Raw genomic sequence first — 15,965 nt, 5'->3', positions numbered from 1 at the left:
GTCTGCATGAGCAAACCCTAGCCACTCGGCGAAGGGCGGCGTGCTCACTCCCCGGGCTAGCTCGGCAGGGCAGAGCCGACCGGCTCCGGGTGAGGCCTCGGGGTCAGAACACCGAGATCCCTGCCAGGATCTGCCACGGAGTAGCGGAAGGGCCCCCAGACCTGCAACCCCGCACCCCCCACACGCACCCCGTGAGCTGACAGCCCGGAATGCGTTTTGTCGGGATTTGTAGGGACGTGGCCGCGCTCACCCCGCTGTCTCGGACCGCCTCCTCAGACGCCGATCACGCCTGCCTCGTGGCGTGCCGACCACACACCGGTCTCTGTTATTGACCTACTTCACGGCCAGGCCCCAGCCTTCCAGCTGTGCCAGCTTCCCGGGGGGCCGGGCCCGGTCCTGCTGCTCTGAGATTCCCCACAATACAGGGTTTTGAGCAGAGCAGATAATTGAACTCAACGTCTGTTGAATTAGGCTGATTTTCCACAAACCGATTCATTTTAGACGTACTGGTGTGTTTGCGCTCTCAAAGAATCCTACAGCAAATCAATTGGGAAATCCAGGTTTAAAAAAAAAAAATCCCTAATTTAAGCTTTTGAGTAAACCCAAGGTCTGTAGACTGGATTTGCTTCAAGACAGATACACGTGTAGGAACAGAAGGGCAGCTGTTCAAGATTCCCTGTTCCCACAGCTGCAGAGACGAGAGCGACAACGAAGACGGGAGGGCACAGGGGCGAGGCAGTCCCGCTGGCTTTTGTCACCACGGTCACCACAGTCCAGGGCAGCCGCCGCAGAACAGAGGAGCCCGCAGAGCCGGGGCCGGGGCCCCTGCGAGTTCTATGTGGCGACACTTTCCCCGGAAGCCAAAGGCCTAGGACTCAGGGCTGCACTAGGGAAACACTAGGTGACCGCCCCCCCCCCCACCCCGGCCCCCCGTTGCAGGATACCTCGAGTGACTGACACACACACACACACACGTACACAGAGTCCAGTGACACCCACCCCACTGTTCCCCTATACACATTCCTGGGACGCCCCTCTCTCTGCAACCTGTCCCTTCCCCACTGCTCCAGGACACCTCCTAACTTGTCACCCGATAGACCCAGGAAGCCTCCACAAAGCATCTGTCCCAGATCCCCAAGACACCCCTACGGCCTGTGCCTCCGTCTACAACCCAGGACCAACCTCCCCCCAGCCTGTCCCCTCCCAAAGAGCCCAGGACACCCCCCACCCCGTTCCCTACACGTGCTATGAGAAGGCCCCCCTCAACCTGTCCTCCCCCAAAGGGCTCCCCCGGACCCTCACTGCAGACGCTCCTCCGGCCTGTGCCCCCCCACTCTGCTGCGGGTGACCTCTGAGATGGCCGATGCCCGTCTCCTGCCCTGCAACCGGGGGCACAGGGCCTCTTGTCCCTGAGGCCGCAGGCACGTTCTCGCAGTGGCTCTCTTCCCCTGGGGGCCGCGGGCAGCTCCAGGACCGGGTCCCACACCCGTGGACAAGAGGCGCCCCCACTGCCTGTCTGCCTCCCGCCTCCCCCCACGAAGCCCCAGCTCCCTCCGCAGACGGCGTCCTGGACGCTGGGAGGCCGGCGGCAGCCTCGGCGGCTTCTTCCCCGGCACACCCAGTCACCCACACCACGGCAGGCACGCGCCCCGCTGCGGGCACCCCCACAGCCGCGAGCACCCCCAAAGGCAGGGGCACCCTTGCAGCCTCAGGGACCGGCCCGCTGGCTCTTCTCCTCCACGGGCCATCCACAGGTCCCTCCGCCACCGGTCTCTGTCCCCACACGCCCGAGACATCCCCACAGCTGGCGTTGGCCATCATCGGCCCGGGGGCCCCCGCCGCCGTGGGCACCCCCTCGGCCCCAGGCATCTCAGCAGCCTGCCCCCCTCCCAGCGAGCCGGAGGGGCCCCCCGGGCCCAGCCTCTCCCCCGTGGGCCCAGGCATCCCGGCGCTGGGGGGCAGCCCCATCCGTGAGGGACCCCTGGCGTCTACGGGTGCTTGCACCGTGTCCCTCTCCCCCCACAGGCCTGCGACACCCCCGGGGGTGGACTCCTCCCGGACCGGCCGGGGCGTCCTGGGAGCCACGGGCACCGGGGCAGCGGCAGACGCCCCTGCACTCGGTCTCCGTCCCCAAGGTCTCGGCACACCCCCAGAGCCCGTCTCCTGCCCCGCAAGCCCGGGCGCTTCAGGACCCCCGATGGCCTGCCCCCTCTCCCACGGGCCTGGGAAAGCTGCAGAAGCCGCAGTCTCCCCCGCAGACCACGGCCCCTCGGGAGCCACGGGTAACAGGGCAGCAGAGACGCCGTCGCACAGGCTCAAGCCACCTCGAGAGCCGCCGTCCTGGCACGTGGAGCCGGACACCCACACGGCGGCGGGCACGGCCGCAGGCGCCCTCGCGAACCCCCCCGGGCCGCACCTGTGCCTGGGCAGGACTGCGGCCCCAGGCAGCCCCTCTGCCTGTCTCCTTCTGCACAGACAAGACACGTCCCTGGGGCCGGCCTCTTGACCCGCAGGCCCGGGTGCCCCCAACGCTGCGGGCAGCAGGGTCTCCTGCTCCCCCAGAGCCTGCCTCCCGTCCCACAGGCTCACAACACCCCCACAGCCTGTGTCCCCCGCAACCACCCCCGGCGCCCCCAGGGCCCGCTGCCCGTCCCACAGGCCTGGGGCAGCCCCGTAACCCGCCTGTCCTCCCAGGGCCCCTGGTCCCGCCACCGCTGCCCCCACCGGCTGCTGGGTCCCCCACACAGCAGGGATGCTCCCACAGCCCGTCTCCCTCCCCAGGGCCGTGGGCACCCCCAGGCCCTGCTCCACACTCCACAGGCCTGGAGCGCCTCCAGGGCCCACCTGCAGCTCGGCAGGACCGCAGGCCTCTGCGGCGTGTGCGGCTGCCCAGGAACCCGGGTCCCCTCCAGAGCCGGTCTCTACCCACACAGCCTGCCCCCGTTCCCTGAATCCTGGGTCACCCCCACATCTAGCTTCCTCTTCAACAGCGCAAGGCACCCCCACGGGCTGTCCAGTGCCCCACGTGCCAGGAGCACCCCCAGACCCCATCCCCTCCACGGCCTGTCCGTTCCGCCACGCACCCAGGGCACCTGCACAGCTGGCTTCCTCCTCCACCCTGCCGGGCGCCCCCACAGCATCAGGCAGCACCCTCAAAGCCTGCCCCCCTCTCCATGAGCCCGGGGTGTCCCCACAGACGGTCTCTGGGCCAGGAGCCCCCGGCACCTGCAGGGACTGCCCTCTGCCCCACAGACCAGGGGCACTCCCCCAGCCCCTCTCCCTGTCCACAGGCGCGGGCCACCCCGCGGCCTGTCCTCTCCCCAGCAGGTAGGGCACCATCCCAGGTACACCCCCAGGCAGCAGGCCAGCCGCCTGTCCCCGCCCGCACAGGCCTGGGACCCTCTCACAACCCGCCCCGGGCCCAACGCCTGTGGACACTCCCGAGGCCCGGGGCATTGCCCGAGCCTGTCCCTTCACCCAGGGCCCCGTGAGACCACCCCGGCTCGTCTCCACCCAGGAGGCCCTGCCGGGGACGCCCCTGTCAACCGGGCCCTCTCCCGCGGGCACCGGGTGGAGCTCCACTCTGCTTCCCTCCCCGCACCCCGCCGCCGCCCGCATAGCCTGCACCTTCAGCCACAGCTCCAGGATGCTCTCGTGCCCCATGGATCCCGGGCGGCCTTTCCGCTCACAGCCCCGGGGGCTCCGGTAAGGCGCCCCGTCCTCCTCCCCGCCGGTGCCCGTCACCCACACCGACCCGACAGGCCCCACCACCTGGGGCTCCCCCACCGCGCCGTCCACCCACACGGCGCCCGGGTCCCCCGCGGCCTCCGCCGAGCCTGCGGCGCCGGGGATCCCCGAGGCCTCCGGCCCGTTCGCCCCCGCCGCCCCGGCCGCGTCGGCCTCCGCTCTCCTCCCCCGGGGCCGCCGACAGTCTCGCAGCCTCTCTGCGCTCACGCAGCGCGTGTCCCACGCCGAGGTCGTCGCCCGGCGCCCCGCTCCCCGGCCGCGCGGCGCCCCCGCGGCGCCCCTCTTCCCCCACGGCCTCCCGCGCCCGCGCCCCGGCCGGCTGGGCCCCACGCAGCGGCCCGCCGCCCCGCTCATGGCTGCAGGCCCGCCCGCGCCGCCCCGCTCGGCCCCCCGCCCGCCGCCCGCCGCCGGGGCCGCCGCACACACGCACGCACGCGCTCGGCCCCGGCCCCCCGAGCTCCGCAGGAGCGGCGGTGACGGGGCCCGCGAGCGGCGGGGCCGGCCGCGGCTCAGGGGCTCCTGTCCCCCGGGCCCACGAGTCCGGGCGCGGCTTCCCAGAGTCCCCCCGGCCCCGGCCCGAGCCCACCTGGCCTGGGGCGCGGCGCGGCTACCGGGGAGCGGGCGGGGGGGCCGGCTAGGCCGCGCTTCCGGCCGCTCGCGCGGTCGCCATAGCAACGGGCGCAGGGCGGCCTGGGAGCCGTTAGGGCTCCCGAGCCGCCTAGGGGTCCCGGGGCTGCCCGGCGGCAGGGTGGGCAGCCGCCGCCCATGGGGCCCGGGCCGGGGCGGCTGGGGCAGAAGCCCGGGTGCCTGCGCAGAGCCAGCGCGGAGGGCACGGGCCAGCCACAGCCGGAGGCGGGACGCGGCGCGGAGGCCTTCTGGCCGCCCCAGGCTCCCGTAGCGCCGTGGAGCCCCGCCGGCCGCGCCCCCGGAAGCGGCCGCTCCCCGCCCCGTCCCGCGGCGGCGCCTCCCGGAGACCCGGCCGGCGGTGCGCGGCGCGCCCTCCCGATGGCCGGCTACGAGGTGGTGAGCGTGTCCGGCTTCGAGGAGTTCAGCCGGGCGGTGGAGCAGCACCACGGCAAGACCATCTTCGCCTACTTTACCGGCTCCAAGGACGCCGGCGGGAAGAGCTGGTGCCCCGACTGCGTGCAGGGTGAGAGGCCGGGACTCGGGGCCCGCGGCGTGGGAGCCGAGCGAGAGCCAGACGAGGGGGCTCGCCGACCCTCCCCGCCGCTCGACCCGGATACCGCGCGCATCCAGTCCCCGAACACCTGTCCCGTCCCCGGTGCGCTTCGTGTGTCCGGGACAGGGGAGCCGGTCGTCCGCCGTCAGCGAGGACGTCCCGCAGCGTTCTAGGAGCCCGTGGCGCGGGGGCCCATCTGCCCTCGGATTTGGCCCTCGGCCTTCAAGTGGTTTTCTGGTCGACCTCAGTTACAGTCTGAGGACTTGAGCGAAGACGGAAGGGAGGGGGGAGGGACGCTGTTCCTCGGTGCCGGATTCTAGAGCCGATGAGTAATTCTTTTATATCAACGTTTGTTTTAAAGCGGAGCCAGTCGTGCGAGAGGGGCTGAAGCACGTCAGTGAAGGATGTGTGTTCATCTACTGCCAAGTGGGAGAGAAACCTTAGTAAGTGCCCGGGTGCAGTCCCTCCTGTCCCGGATGCTAGACTCGGCACTTAGGCAGGGAGGGCCTCGGCGACTGAGGGTCTGCAGGCTTAGGGCGGTCGGGCAAGTCAAACAATCAGACACTATTAAAGTCCTAGTCCTCAAGCTTTTACAAACATTTACAAAGAAACCAGTGATTACTGAAAGACTAAATGTAGGAATCTATCAAATATTAAATGGGGAGAAACCAATTAAATGTTACCCATAATCACTTTTTCTTTTTCGAAACAGTTGGAAAGATCCAAATAACGACTTCAGAAAAAACCTGAAAGTAACTGCGGTGCCTACACTCCTTAAATACGGAACAGTAAGTGTCTGTCGTGTCATTGTGGCGGGACTACAACTCCCCCCCGTCAAAACTCCTGTTCTGGATTCAGATTTTAAAAGATCTTGATGTTTGTTCCCAGTGGGGATCCATTAAAATGCACAGCTTGGCTGTCCATCCCTATGGGCAATCAAATAAACTATTGAAAATGCCAGTGTCTTAAGTATTAGGTCTTTTTCATGCTTTGTGAAAGCCACTCTGTTTTAAAATTCTCTAAGCACTGCTCAAGAAAGTTGGTTAACGTAATTCCTTAAAATACTAGCATCAATGGTTGTTTTCTACTGACTTCAGGATTCTGGCTAAAAAGAAGGCCCCTCCTCCAGTTTGGCCATGGCCAAAACTAACGAGTTCTAAACTAACGAGCTGAGGGAAGGCGATGGTGCTGGGCTTGCTGTCTCTTGTTTTAGTCCATGGAGCTGAGTATTTTAATGATTTATCTTAAGGCAAATAGTTATTAGAACTATCTAATAAGACTTGTTACAACTAGATGATGGTCTTTGAATAGCATGGTTTCTCCATCGTAAGATTTGTGTTAACTCAAGGAAGAACAACTCCTTCCCTCCCTAATAGCATTTTTGTAGCTGTGGGTTAAGATTAGACTGCTCTTCTCTTACAGCCTCAAAAACTGGTGGAATCCGAGTGTCTCCAGGCCAACCTCGTGGAGATGTTGTTCTCTGAAGATTAAGAGTTGATGATGACAGTTGTGTCTTGATTTCCTGATCTGCTCTGGCATAAAAGCAGTTGTGTACTTGCTTTGAATTCATGTTAGCAATAAATAAATAAATGAATGACGATGTAAAAAATAGTTCATGTCTAAACAGTGCTATTAAAATGCTCACGAACCCATGGGGCGCCTGGGTGGCGCAGTCGGTTAAGCGTCCGACTTCAGCCAGGTCACGATCTCGCGGTCCGTGAGTTCGAGCCCCGCGTCGGGCTCTGGGCTGATGGCTCAGAGCCTGGAGCCTGTTTCTGATTCTGTGTCTCCCTCTCTCTCTGCCCCTCCCCCCGTTCATGCTCTGTCTCTCTCTGTCCCCAAAAAATAAATAAAAGTTGAAAAAAAAAAAAAAAAGTAAAAAAAAAAAAATGCTCACGAACCCTCAGTTTGCCTGTAATATTTGAATTTCTAAGATACAGGTAAAATACGCCTTCAGGAGTGACAGTAACAGCACTGGGGATGCATTATTGGAGGTGACAGAAATATCTAAAAGTCCCTACCAGTAAAGGCAAATTCCAAATCTCCAAAGGAGTTAGGATCTTTTACCGTAAATGCCACAAATTTACAAAGAATGGCTCCTAAAACACCTTGTCTGGCTTTAGAACGTACAACTTCCCGTAGCCAGTGACGGAGAGCACAGCGCACCTAATGCAGCCTCCCTACTCCCTGCGGGCAGTTTTGCTCTCCTGTCTCAAGAGGCTTTCTGGCTCTGGCGGAGGCAGGTGGCACAGGTGAGTCAGAGACCATGTCGTCAAGTGGTGGTGGCCAGAGTCCCAGCCACGAGTCAGTCACGCCGATCACCACCGCAGACAAGCTTCTTAACCTGTCTGAACCTCAGGCTCCTCCTTTATGGACGCGGGTGGTTCTGCGAGTGACACGAGAGCAAGACAAGGCAGGTAACGTGGCCCTGGGGTGTAGTACCGGCCACGGAAACGTCAGCTGTGCTGGGTGATCACAAGTATTTGAGGCTCCTCATCTTTATTCTAGTCCAAGGTCCAAGGGTGCAATGAGAAGTTAACCAACAACCTTCTCCTTCCTGTCACCCGGTCAGTGACACGCCGCCTGTTCCTTTAAGCCCTCTTGCAAAGCAAGTGGGGATACGGATAAGTCCTCCTTTTGGGCAGAGTTTGAGAACCTTTCTGCGGTTCCTGCTCTGATTTAAAGAAATCATTGACAGGGGCGCCTGGGTGGCTCAGTCGGTTAAGCGTCCGACTTCAGCTCAGCGTGAGTTCGAGCCCCGCGTCGGGCTCTGGACTGATGGCTCAGAGCCTGGAGCCTGCTTCCGATTCTGTGTCTCCCTCTCTCTCTGCCCCTCCCCCATTCATGCTCTGTCTCTCTCTGTGTCAAAAATAAATAAACATTAAAAAAAAAAAAAAAAAAAGCAATCATTCACTCTATTCCCCTCATTCTGTAGACAGAGGGTAGGCAGGGTAGCTGTTCAGACGGACAGTAAGAAGGAGGGAGACGGACTTGCCCAGGCCCCACCACGTGTAAGGAACAGAGCTAGGCTTATTAGAGTTTGGGACATTTGGTGGCCCTCCCCTTGCCCCCCCCCCCCACGACTCCTTAAGCTGGTTTAAAGCACCTAACGTTTCTGTTTTTATTCAGTTGGTCAAGTACTAATAATAACTTACAAATCCACAGGGAAACCAAAGGAGAACAATTCCGGTTGGACAGAAGTAATCTATTAGCAAAAAGTTAGCTGCATTAAACAGTACACTACAGTTCTAGGTGCCGCCCCAGGGAAGGCAGCCAGGAGAGTCTCTGTGTTCTCCGCACGAGAGCAGTATGGACGCGTCCCAGAAGCCAGTCCTGGACCCGGCTCTCACTTTCCCGCTGCGTTATTCTGCTGCTGCTGCTCCGCCAGGGCTTGCTGAAGGCGCATCCGCTTCCGGGAGTAGTGCTGCCAGTGCAGGATCTGCTGCTCGTCGATAAACTTGGCGCACTGAGCGTTCACCAGCTCCTTGCGGAAGTGCTCGTACTGAAGCAGCTCGAGCATGTGCAGACACTGTGGGTACCTGGGTGCGAGCGGACACGTTAACGACCGGCACGGTCTAGGTCAAGCGCGCCAGGCTCCAACTCAGTTTCTTGCTCAAAACTGATGTCGTAGCCTACCATTTCTAGAATATTCGTTCACTTTGGTAGTACAGGTTCTGTTTTTCCTGCTTCTGCAAAGAAGCCGCTCATCAAAAGTCAGCATGAAGCAAAAGTTTCCAAAGGGAAAAAAACTTAAGTTCAGAAAGACTGAATAGCCCGCCCAACACTACACGGGAGCTGGTAAGCGGTCAAACTTTGGGGGCAATCATTCAGTTCTGTGGTGGTGTCCAAGGTGAGGACCATAAACACTTTTTATTTTAGTAATTACCTGTTTATAGTTGATAACTACCAGTTTTCCATCAGTAGTGAGAAAGACAAGTTTTATTCAAAACCGACTCCGTTTCAGAAATAACTACGCACGAGCCCTGTACCCTACTTTCCACAGGGACGTAACAATTCTGGAATTGCTTCACAGGTACTCTGAGACTGAGCAACTGAGTACATAAGCACACCTTAGATAAAGAGAGCCAGATCTCTGACTGTTAGGAAAGTTGTTACACACAAGGATGGCGGGGGAGGCTGGAATGGACCCTGTGTTAAGGAGCTGCAGTTGGAAACATCAGTATGAACTCCTGGCTTTTAATATAGAGACACAGAAACAGACAGGGATTAGAAGTACGTACACACACACACACACACACACACACAAACTTCTTAGCTGTGTGTCCTGAGAGGGCCTAGCAGCAATGACACTGGTACCAACAAGCACACTCAGATGATGGATTGTGAAATACCATTTTCCAGGGCCCCTGGCGAAATGGCTGGCTCCAGGGCTAAGGCAGGGAAGGTACAAGATGAGCCGGGAATGTTATGTAGTGCCAGAAAGAGGAGTGCCCAGAAAATCGTGGGGATGAGTCACAAGGACTCAGGAGGCAACCTAAAGGGGCTCCTAGTGGCCAAATCTGGAACCGTTACAAGAAAACACAATTATAATCCAAAAAATAAGAGTCCAGGAGTCCATATTGATGTGACTCTTTTAAATGAATAAATAGGGAATAGAGGAATGATTCCTCCTCATACCTAAACCACAACTGATAAACGTAGAAAGTGACAGAATTAGAAAATCAAGTAAAAACTGCTTCGGGCAGGTATCAACAGACGCCAAAATTCGGGGGTGAAAGTATGACACAAAACAAAGTATGTACACAGTCTCGAAGTAGTTCCTCGCAAGACACTTATTAAATACAAAAGGAAAACTAGTAACTTGATGTGGTAAAACCTGGCAATTACCACCTGCCTCAACCAAGTGGCCGAAATTAACATCACTAGTAGCAGGTCAAATTGACTTCCTGCAACTGCTGACAGGATATATACCAAGAAGTTTAGAAAATCACTTCCGGGTCACGAGGCGGGGGGGGGGGGGGGGGGGGGGGGGCAGCAGGGGGGAGTGCAGGGGGAAGGAGCAAGAAACTCAAGATTAAAGACTTAAGGAGGCATAAATACAAAATACAGCACAGGAGCTTAGACTGGATACCGTCCCAGACACAGGTCATTAATGAGACAGCGGACAAAATCAGAATGAAGTCTGCAGACTAGATAATATGTTAATGTTAATGTTCAGATTTTGATCACTGTCCTGTGGTTACAGAAAATGTTAACATTTAAAATATCTGGGTGAAGAATATATAGGAATTCTTTTTATGATTTTTGCAGCTATTTCATAAGTGAAATTATTTCAAATAGAAAAGACATGAGATCTGAGTCCATTAAACAACCTTCAACTGTAAGAGAGCTCGGAGCCAGACTTCTGCAGGCGGTATAGACAGGACGGAAGGATGAAAACCGTATATACCGCGGGGTGCTTCCCACGTCTTCATGTGCACGTAAATCACTCCCTGAACGCAGACTCTGATTCAGCAGGTCTGAGGTGGGGGCTTGGGCTCTGCATCTCTAACAGGCTCCCAAGTGACAGCACGGCTGCTGGTCTGGGGACCACGCTGAGGAGCAGGGCGCAACCCCACTGCTGTCCTTCCGAGACAACATCGGTATGCTATCAGCACTCCAAAGACACAGCTGCTCGTAGCTGTTGGTGCCTGAGCCTGAATGCCTTGCTCACACCCAACCTCTTTCCTTCTCATGCAGGCATCGGGACGGGGAGAGACCTGGGTTTGAACACCAGCCCCGCCACTCACCAGCTGGCTGGCCTTGGACGAGGTTCTCAACCTCGGGCAGCTTTAGCTTCCTCACCTGTAACCTAAACCACCGTGACAACCAAGAGAGTGGTCTCAGGTGGCATTCGGTCAATAAACGGAACTCGGACACGCAGTGATCATCTCTCAAACTTGTGAAGACAACGCTCAGAGTAAGTATTTTCACAGGCTACAACTCTGGCCTTAACCGACAAGAGGAAGTAAGAGGTACCAAAGGAAAGTTGCCCCTTTAGATTTTGAAAAAGTAAATGAGGCATAAACGGAGAACTCAGTTAACAGCACTGATGAAAACAAGAACAGAGGAGCTGGAGTTGGCATAAAGCTCTCAGCGAGTCGGCGATGTGAATCCCTGCCCCCCCCCCCCCCATGAAAAAGTAACAGGAACTCAAGTTACACTTATTGGAGCGTAACGTCCACCCGAAGAAGTGTGGCTGGTCCACCGCACCCTGACTGCACCCGAAGGCCTGTGTCTAGTTCCTGGCAGAACAGCGGAGGGCACGGTTGCACAATACCCCAGGGAGGGCGCGTGAGAAACGGCTGACAGCGGCCGAGAAGGCACGGGTAAAGGCTACGTCGCAGGTGCGGGTACCGGCTACCAGGGGAGCAGGACGAGCGGTGCCAGGGTCTGCACGCGGCGGCCGCCCCTCAGGTGAGCCAGCCCCAACATGAAAGGGGGAAGCCCTGCAGTGAGCAGACCCTCCAGATTTAAGGAGGAACTACAAGTCTGGATTATTATACGAAACTCTCCGACCTTTAAGGTCAGCAACTCTTAAACAAAAGCCTCCGGCGACCGATGACACACGCCCACAGCGGTTAGCCTGCAACCTCTCTTGAATGCAAACATCTGAAGGGCAGTTGCCTCAAGGGGTCACAGACGGGTTCTGGATTGACTCAGGGGCAAAACTGGAGATCTGGGTTGAAGCTGCACACGGGGGTATCAGAGCCCAATAAAAGGAAACACTTCCCGTCATGCAGCTAGCAAGGGAACCCCCCGTGCCTGTGGCCCCGTGTCCACACGGAGTCTCCAAGTCTACGTACACACACCACCTAATAAAGTCTTCACTGTGATTATTAAATAAGTGGCTGTTTAAAAAGGACCAGTAAGGGAGCAAAGGGGTCCTGCAGGCAGAGAGATGCGGGCTTCAAAAATCAGTTATTAGACACAGATCAAAAAAGTGAGTTGGATAAAGTACAAGTTTGAATCATTTCCCTCTCAAATGTGTTTGTTTAAAAAAGAAAAAGACAAGAAGGGCGCCTGGGTGGGTCAATCGGTTAAGCATCTGACTTCGGCTCAGGTCACGACCTCGCGGTTCGTGGGTTCGAGCCCAGCATCGGGCTCCGTGCTGACGGCTCAGAGCCTGGAGCCTGCTTCAGATTCTGTGTCTCCCTCTGTCTCTCTCTGCCCCTCCCCCACTCATGCTCTTGCCCTGTCTCTCAAAACAAATATTAAAAAAAAAATTATTTTTAAAAAAAAATTTTTTTTTTTCAACGTTTATTTATTTTTGGGACAGAGAGAGACAGAGCATGAACGGGGGAGGGGCACAGAGAGAGGGAGACACGGAATCGGAAACAGGCTCCAGGCTCCGAGCCATCAGCCCAGAGCCTGACGCGGGGCTCGAACTCACGGTGGGACCGCGAGATCGTGACCTGGCTGAAGTCGGACGCTTAACCGACTGCGCCACCCAGGCGCCCCAAAAAAAAAAAAAAAAATTTATTTTTAAAGAAAAAGACAAGGGAAAAAAAAAAAGACAAGTTTCACTATTGCCTTCTGACTACCTAGTTAGACAAAGAAAAGGCCTGAGTTCAAGGTTTAAAGAGCACAATTCTTGCACATATGAGGCTCTAAAGAAAGACAATAGCTACAGACATACTGCCTTTTTTTTCTTTTACAAACTAAAGGTTTGTGGCAACCCTTCATCAAGCACGTCTGCCCGCACCATTTTTCCAACAGCATTTGCTTACCTCATGTCCCCGTGTCACATTTTAATAATTCTCACATTTTAAACTTTTCATTATTATTATATTTGTTATGGTGATCTGTGATCATGACTTCCTAAAAGCTTAGATGATGGTTAGCATTTTTTAACAATATATTTTTTTATTAAAATATCTACTTTTTTTTTTAAAACACTATGGCACATTTAATAGCCTGCAGTATTGTGTGAACATAAGCTTTATACACTGGAAAACCGAAAAATTCATTTGGCTTGCTTTACTGCAGGGTTCACCTTCTTGCAATGGTCTGGAACGAACCCACAGTATCTGAGATGTGGCCGTAATAAGAATCAGATCAGGCCACCCCCTCCAGAAAATCTTGCTGATAAGTGCCCTATGTTCTTCAGTTTTCAGCCGATGACTATGCCATTGCATGTAAAGACTGTGGGTTCGTTAGGGTCGGAAACACAGAGAGATGGGGTGAGTGGTACGAGTAGTCAGACAAGTCAGAGCTAGGTCACACAGTGCCTGAGCCCAGGTAAAGAGAAGGGACTCTGTTCTGCACGGGATGGGAGGGCAATGACAGGCTCTAGGCAGCAAAGTGTCCTGTCGTAACATTTTTGAAAGATCAAGATGGCTTCTGTGTAGAAAATCATTTTGCTTCCTTTGGCTTGGAGACGGGAGGACACAGGATGAGGGTAAGAGAGGCAGGGATGAGCAGTGAGATTGCACAGTAACCCAACTTAGAGATGAGGCGGAAAAACTAAAAGACGTAGAGGGGTTCAAAATACATTTTTTCCAATGTGAAACTACAAAGTCTGTTAAATGTCAGTGTCTTGGAATATAATACACTACATACACATTTAGGACTGTAAGAATTAAACTTACTTTAGATACTTGGCATATTCTGGTTCTTTCCAGTAAAGCAAGTACTTAAGATAATTAACAAAAGCTTTGTCTTTGAAGTAACCTCTTTGGGCAAGAACTGAAAGGCATAAAAACAAAAAATATATCTGTAGAGCAAACCAATCCTGGAAGTACCGATCGATGACCCCTAGCATACAGAATCTACGTATGTAAATCCCCACCACCACCACACACTGAATTCAGAACATAAGTCCCAGTCTGTTCAGACACACACACACACACACACACACACACGCGCGCGCGCGCACCCGTTTAAGTGTAGCAGTGATCCCACTGAACTAGGCATACATAAAAGTAGACATTATTACGAACTGCAACTCTTCTTGTCAGAGATGTTAACAGGTACTCAATTCCATTAGGCGCCCAACAACTTACAATTAAGGTAATTGGGGTTGGCTAAACACTGCACGAATTCCAACTCCAACTGAAACCGAAGTCGATTTCCAGCATCATCTAGGACGGAATACAGCAAAAGTCACCCAAAATAAAGGTCACCATCTAGAACACTGACTTGTAGAAAAAGACGTGACTGCCGCTGAGAACGTATTTCTGCAAAAGTAAGGGCACGGCGTGGTTTTCCTAAACTGGGCGTGGGGGAAGGCGGCCCTTCCCCACTAGTCCGGGGGAAACAGAGGGCGCTCTGCTCAACAAGATCAAGTGAGGCGCTCCTCTAAAGACAAGAGCAAAAGGCGCACCCACGGGACAGGACACCCACCACCCGGGAGCCACGACCCGAGATTTCCAGACTGATCAGCGGGAGAAGGTCGTAATAACCGCGCCTCAGAGCCCCGCTAAGTACCCCGGGGAAAGTCCAGAATGCAAGCTGCAAACGGGCCGACGGGACGTGCGCCGGTTCGAGAAATGTCAGGGGCAGAAAGGCTCACAGTCGGGCGACATCTCACACTTAAGCACGCTCATCGGGGACGCGGAAAACCAGCGGCGGAAGGGACGGTTCAGGAGCGCGTCCTGCCGCTGGGGCCTCGCCGGGAGGCCGATGGGGTCGGCGTCCGAACGGCAGAGGTGAGAAGGAAGGAGCCGCGGACAGGAGCCCCGCCGGAGCTGCGCCGCAAAGGAGTCCCCGGGGAAGCGGGAAGAGATGTCTGGCCCGGGGCACCTGTGTTTGCTAGGGTCCCGAGCGCTACTTACCTGTCTCCATAGCGACGGCCGCGGCCATCGCGAGCAAAGCCGCCCCGCTGCCACCGGCCCCACGAGCAATTTGCCCGCAGGTTCCGGAAGCGGCGGCCCCTCTTCCGGTCCCGGGGCAGTGTGGGATGCGGGGCGGGGGCGGCCCCGCGCAGGCCCCGCTCTCCAGCTCCGGCTGCGACCCCGCCCCCCGGCCCTTCGCAGGCCCCGCCCCACGGCCCCTCACAGGCCCCTCCTCTGGCTCCCGCGGGCCCCGCCCCCCGGCTCCGCGCAGGCCCCTCCTCCGGTTCCTCGCAGGCCCCGCCCACCGGCCCCGCGCAGCCTCGGGAGGCGGCTCGCAGAGGGTCAGAGGCAGAGCCGTGGCGCCGGCCGAGGGGGAGCTACAGGAGACACGGCCGATAGGGACGTGTTTTGGAGGCAGGGCTGACATGACTGATGGACGTGGAAGGTGAGGGAGAGGAACAAGAGAACCAAGAATGACTCGAGCGGTCCGGTGCGCGGTGGTGGCAGTTCCTGGGATGAGGGTCACTAGGGAAGACAGGTCTGGGGGGAAAGCCAGTTGAGGTGTGGCATGTTGAGTCTGAGATGCCTGCAAAATACCCGCAGATGCAGAGGGGCGGCGGGGTGCAGGAGGCTGGCTACCGTGACAGGTGAGGGTTGGAAGTACGAATTGAGAGCTCGTGGGTGCATGGGTGGCATTAAAGCCACGGGACTGAGTGACTGTCACCTGCCAGTCTGTCCCGCCCCTTTTATGCCCGTGAATGGATTCGCGACTACCAGCTGGCTGAACACCCCTTCCCCTCTCTCAGCCCCACAGGGACCTGCCACAATTTTTCCTTGCCCAGAGCCTCCTGGTGGCCACCAATAAGGGAGAAAGTTTGCACTAAAATGGTAGACAAATCTTGGCTTTCACAGGCTACTACTGCTCCTGGGAAGGTCTCGAAGGTTCATGTCCTGGGTTTTTGGTTTTGTTTTTGGCGGGGGAGGCGCGGGCGGGGGGTGGGGGGGTGTGGATATCAACCTGTCATCCTAGTCCCAGGTCCTCATGGGAGGGCCAAGGCCACCTGAACCGGTAACAGTGGTTCTCCACTGGGGGCACTCTGGCCCCGCAGGGGACACTTGGCAGCGTCTGGAGATATTTTTGTCACAACTGTGCGGGTTGGACGCTTCTGGAATCTAGCGGGTGGAGCCCAGGGATGCCAATAAACGTGCCACAATGTGCAGGACCCCGCCCCACCCCCGACAATAGAGAACCACTCGGCCCC

General features: G+C 57.1%; 4 protein-coding genes across 10 annotated transcripts in view; 1 reads left to right on the top strand and 3 right to left on the bottom strand.

Moving 5' to 3' along the window:
• The window catches only part of KIAA0753 (KIAA0753 ortholog), a 40,505-nt gene extending 36,060 nt beyond the window's left edge, over positions 1-4,445 (bottom strand). For 4 of the 7 annotated variants that reach the window (XR_006714648.1, XM_045487299.1, XM_045487303.1 and 1 more), the window contains exon 1: positions 251-1,190. The gene's annotated coding sequence lies outside the window, so the exon portion shown is untranslated. Of the gene's footprint in view, positions 1-250; positions 1,194-4,333 lie in introns of those variants that run through there. The other 3 variants (XR_006714649.1, XM_045487300.1, XM_045487305.1) reach the window with 3 other exon arrangements.
• On the bottom strand, positions 520-4,101 carry LOC123602961 (collagen alpha-1(I) chain). The gene has a single exon (XM_045487298.1). The coding sequence runs from the start codon at positions 4,099-4,101 to the stop codon at positions 1,246-1,248; it is 2,856 nt and encodes a 951-aa protein (XP_045343254.1). The 3' UTR covers positions 520-1,245.
• A 59-nt stretch (positions 4,446-4,504) lies between the features above and the next one.
• Positions 4,505-6,578, top strand: TXNDC17 (thioredoxin domain containing 17). Its single transcript, XM_045487310.1, has 4 exons — positions 4,505-4,897; positions 5,289-5,370; positions 5,640-5,715; positions 6,350-6,578. The coding sequence occupies exons 1-4, from the start codon at positions 4,513-4,515 to the stop codon at positions 6,416-6,418; spliced, it is 612 nt and encodes a 203-aa protein (XP_045343266.1). The 5' UTR covers positions 4,505-4,512; the 3' UTR covers positions 6,419-6,578.
• Positions 6,579-8,023: 1,445 nt separating this feature from the next.
• MED31 (mediator complex subunit 31) lies at positions 8,024-14,834 on the bottom strand. The gene is made up of 4 exons (XM_045487311.1): positions 14,704-14,834; positions 13,933-14,010; positions 13,519-13,615; positions 8,024-8,466 (listed from the first exon to the last, which is right to left on the bottom strand). The coding sequence occupies exons 1-4, from the start codon at positions 14,729-14,731 to the stop codon at positions 8,274-8,276; spliced, it is 396 nt and encodes a 131-aa protein (XP_045343267.1). The 5' UTR covers positions 14,732-14,834; the 3' UTR covers positions 8,024-8,273.
• Positions 14,835-15,965: the final 1,131 nt, after the last annotated feature.

This window comes from Leopardus geoffroyi, chromosome E1 (genome assembly GCF_018350155.1).
Source record: "Leopardus geoffroyi isolate Oge1 chromosome E1, O.geoffroyi_Oge1_pat1.0, whole genome shotgun sequence".
NCBI lineage: Eukaryota > Metazoa > Chordata > Mammalia > Carnivora > Felidae > Leopardus > Leopardus geoffroyi.
Note: the sequence above shows the minus strand (reverse complement) of the source record. Positions and strands in the feature narration are given on the sequence as shown.

Bases quoted from the DNA above. Each gene is read 5' to 3' on its own strand.
- LOC123602961 (XM_045487298.1), bottom strand. From the start codon at position 4,101: ATGAGCGGGGCGGCGGGCCGCTGCGTGGGGCCCAGCCGGCCGGGGCGC.
- TXNDC17 (XM_045487310.1), top strand. From the start codon at position 4,513: ATGGGGCCCGGGCCGGGGCGGCTGGGGCAGAAGCCCGGGTGCCTGCGC. The intron at 4,898-5,288 runs GTGAGAGGCCGG...TTTGTTTTAAAG, and splicing joins GTGCCCCGACTGCGTGCAGG to CGGAGCCAGTCGTGCGAGAG. The intron at 5,371-5,639 runs GTAAGTGCCCGG...TTTTCGAAACAG, and splicing joins CAAGTGGGAGAGAAACCTTA to TTGGAAAGATCCAAATAACG.
- MED31 (XM_045487311.1), bottom strand. From the start codon at position 14,731: ATGGCCGCGGCCGTCGCTATGGAGACAG. The intron at 13,616-13,932 runs GTAAGTTGTTGG...TATGCCTTTCAG, and splicing joins CAACCCCAATTACCTTAATT to TTCTTGCCCAAAGAGGTTAC. The intron at 8,467-13,518 runs GTAAGTTTAATT...GCTCGCACCCAG, and splicing joins GAATATGCCAAGTATCTAAA to GTACCCACAGTGTCTGCACA.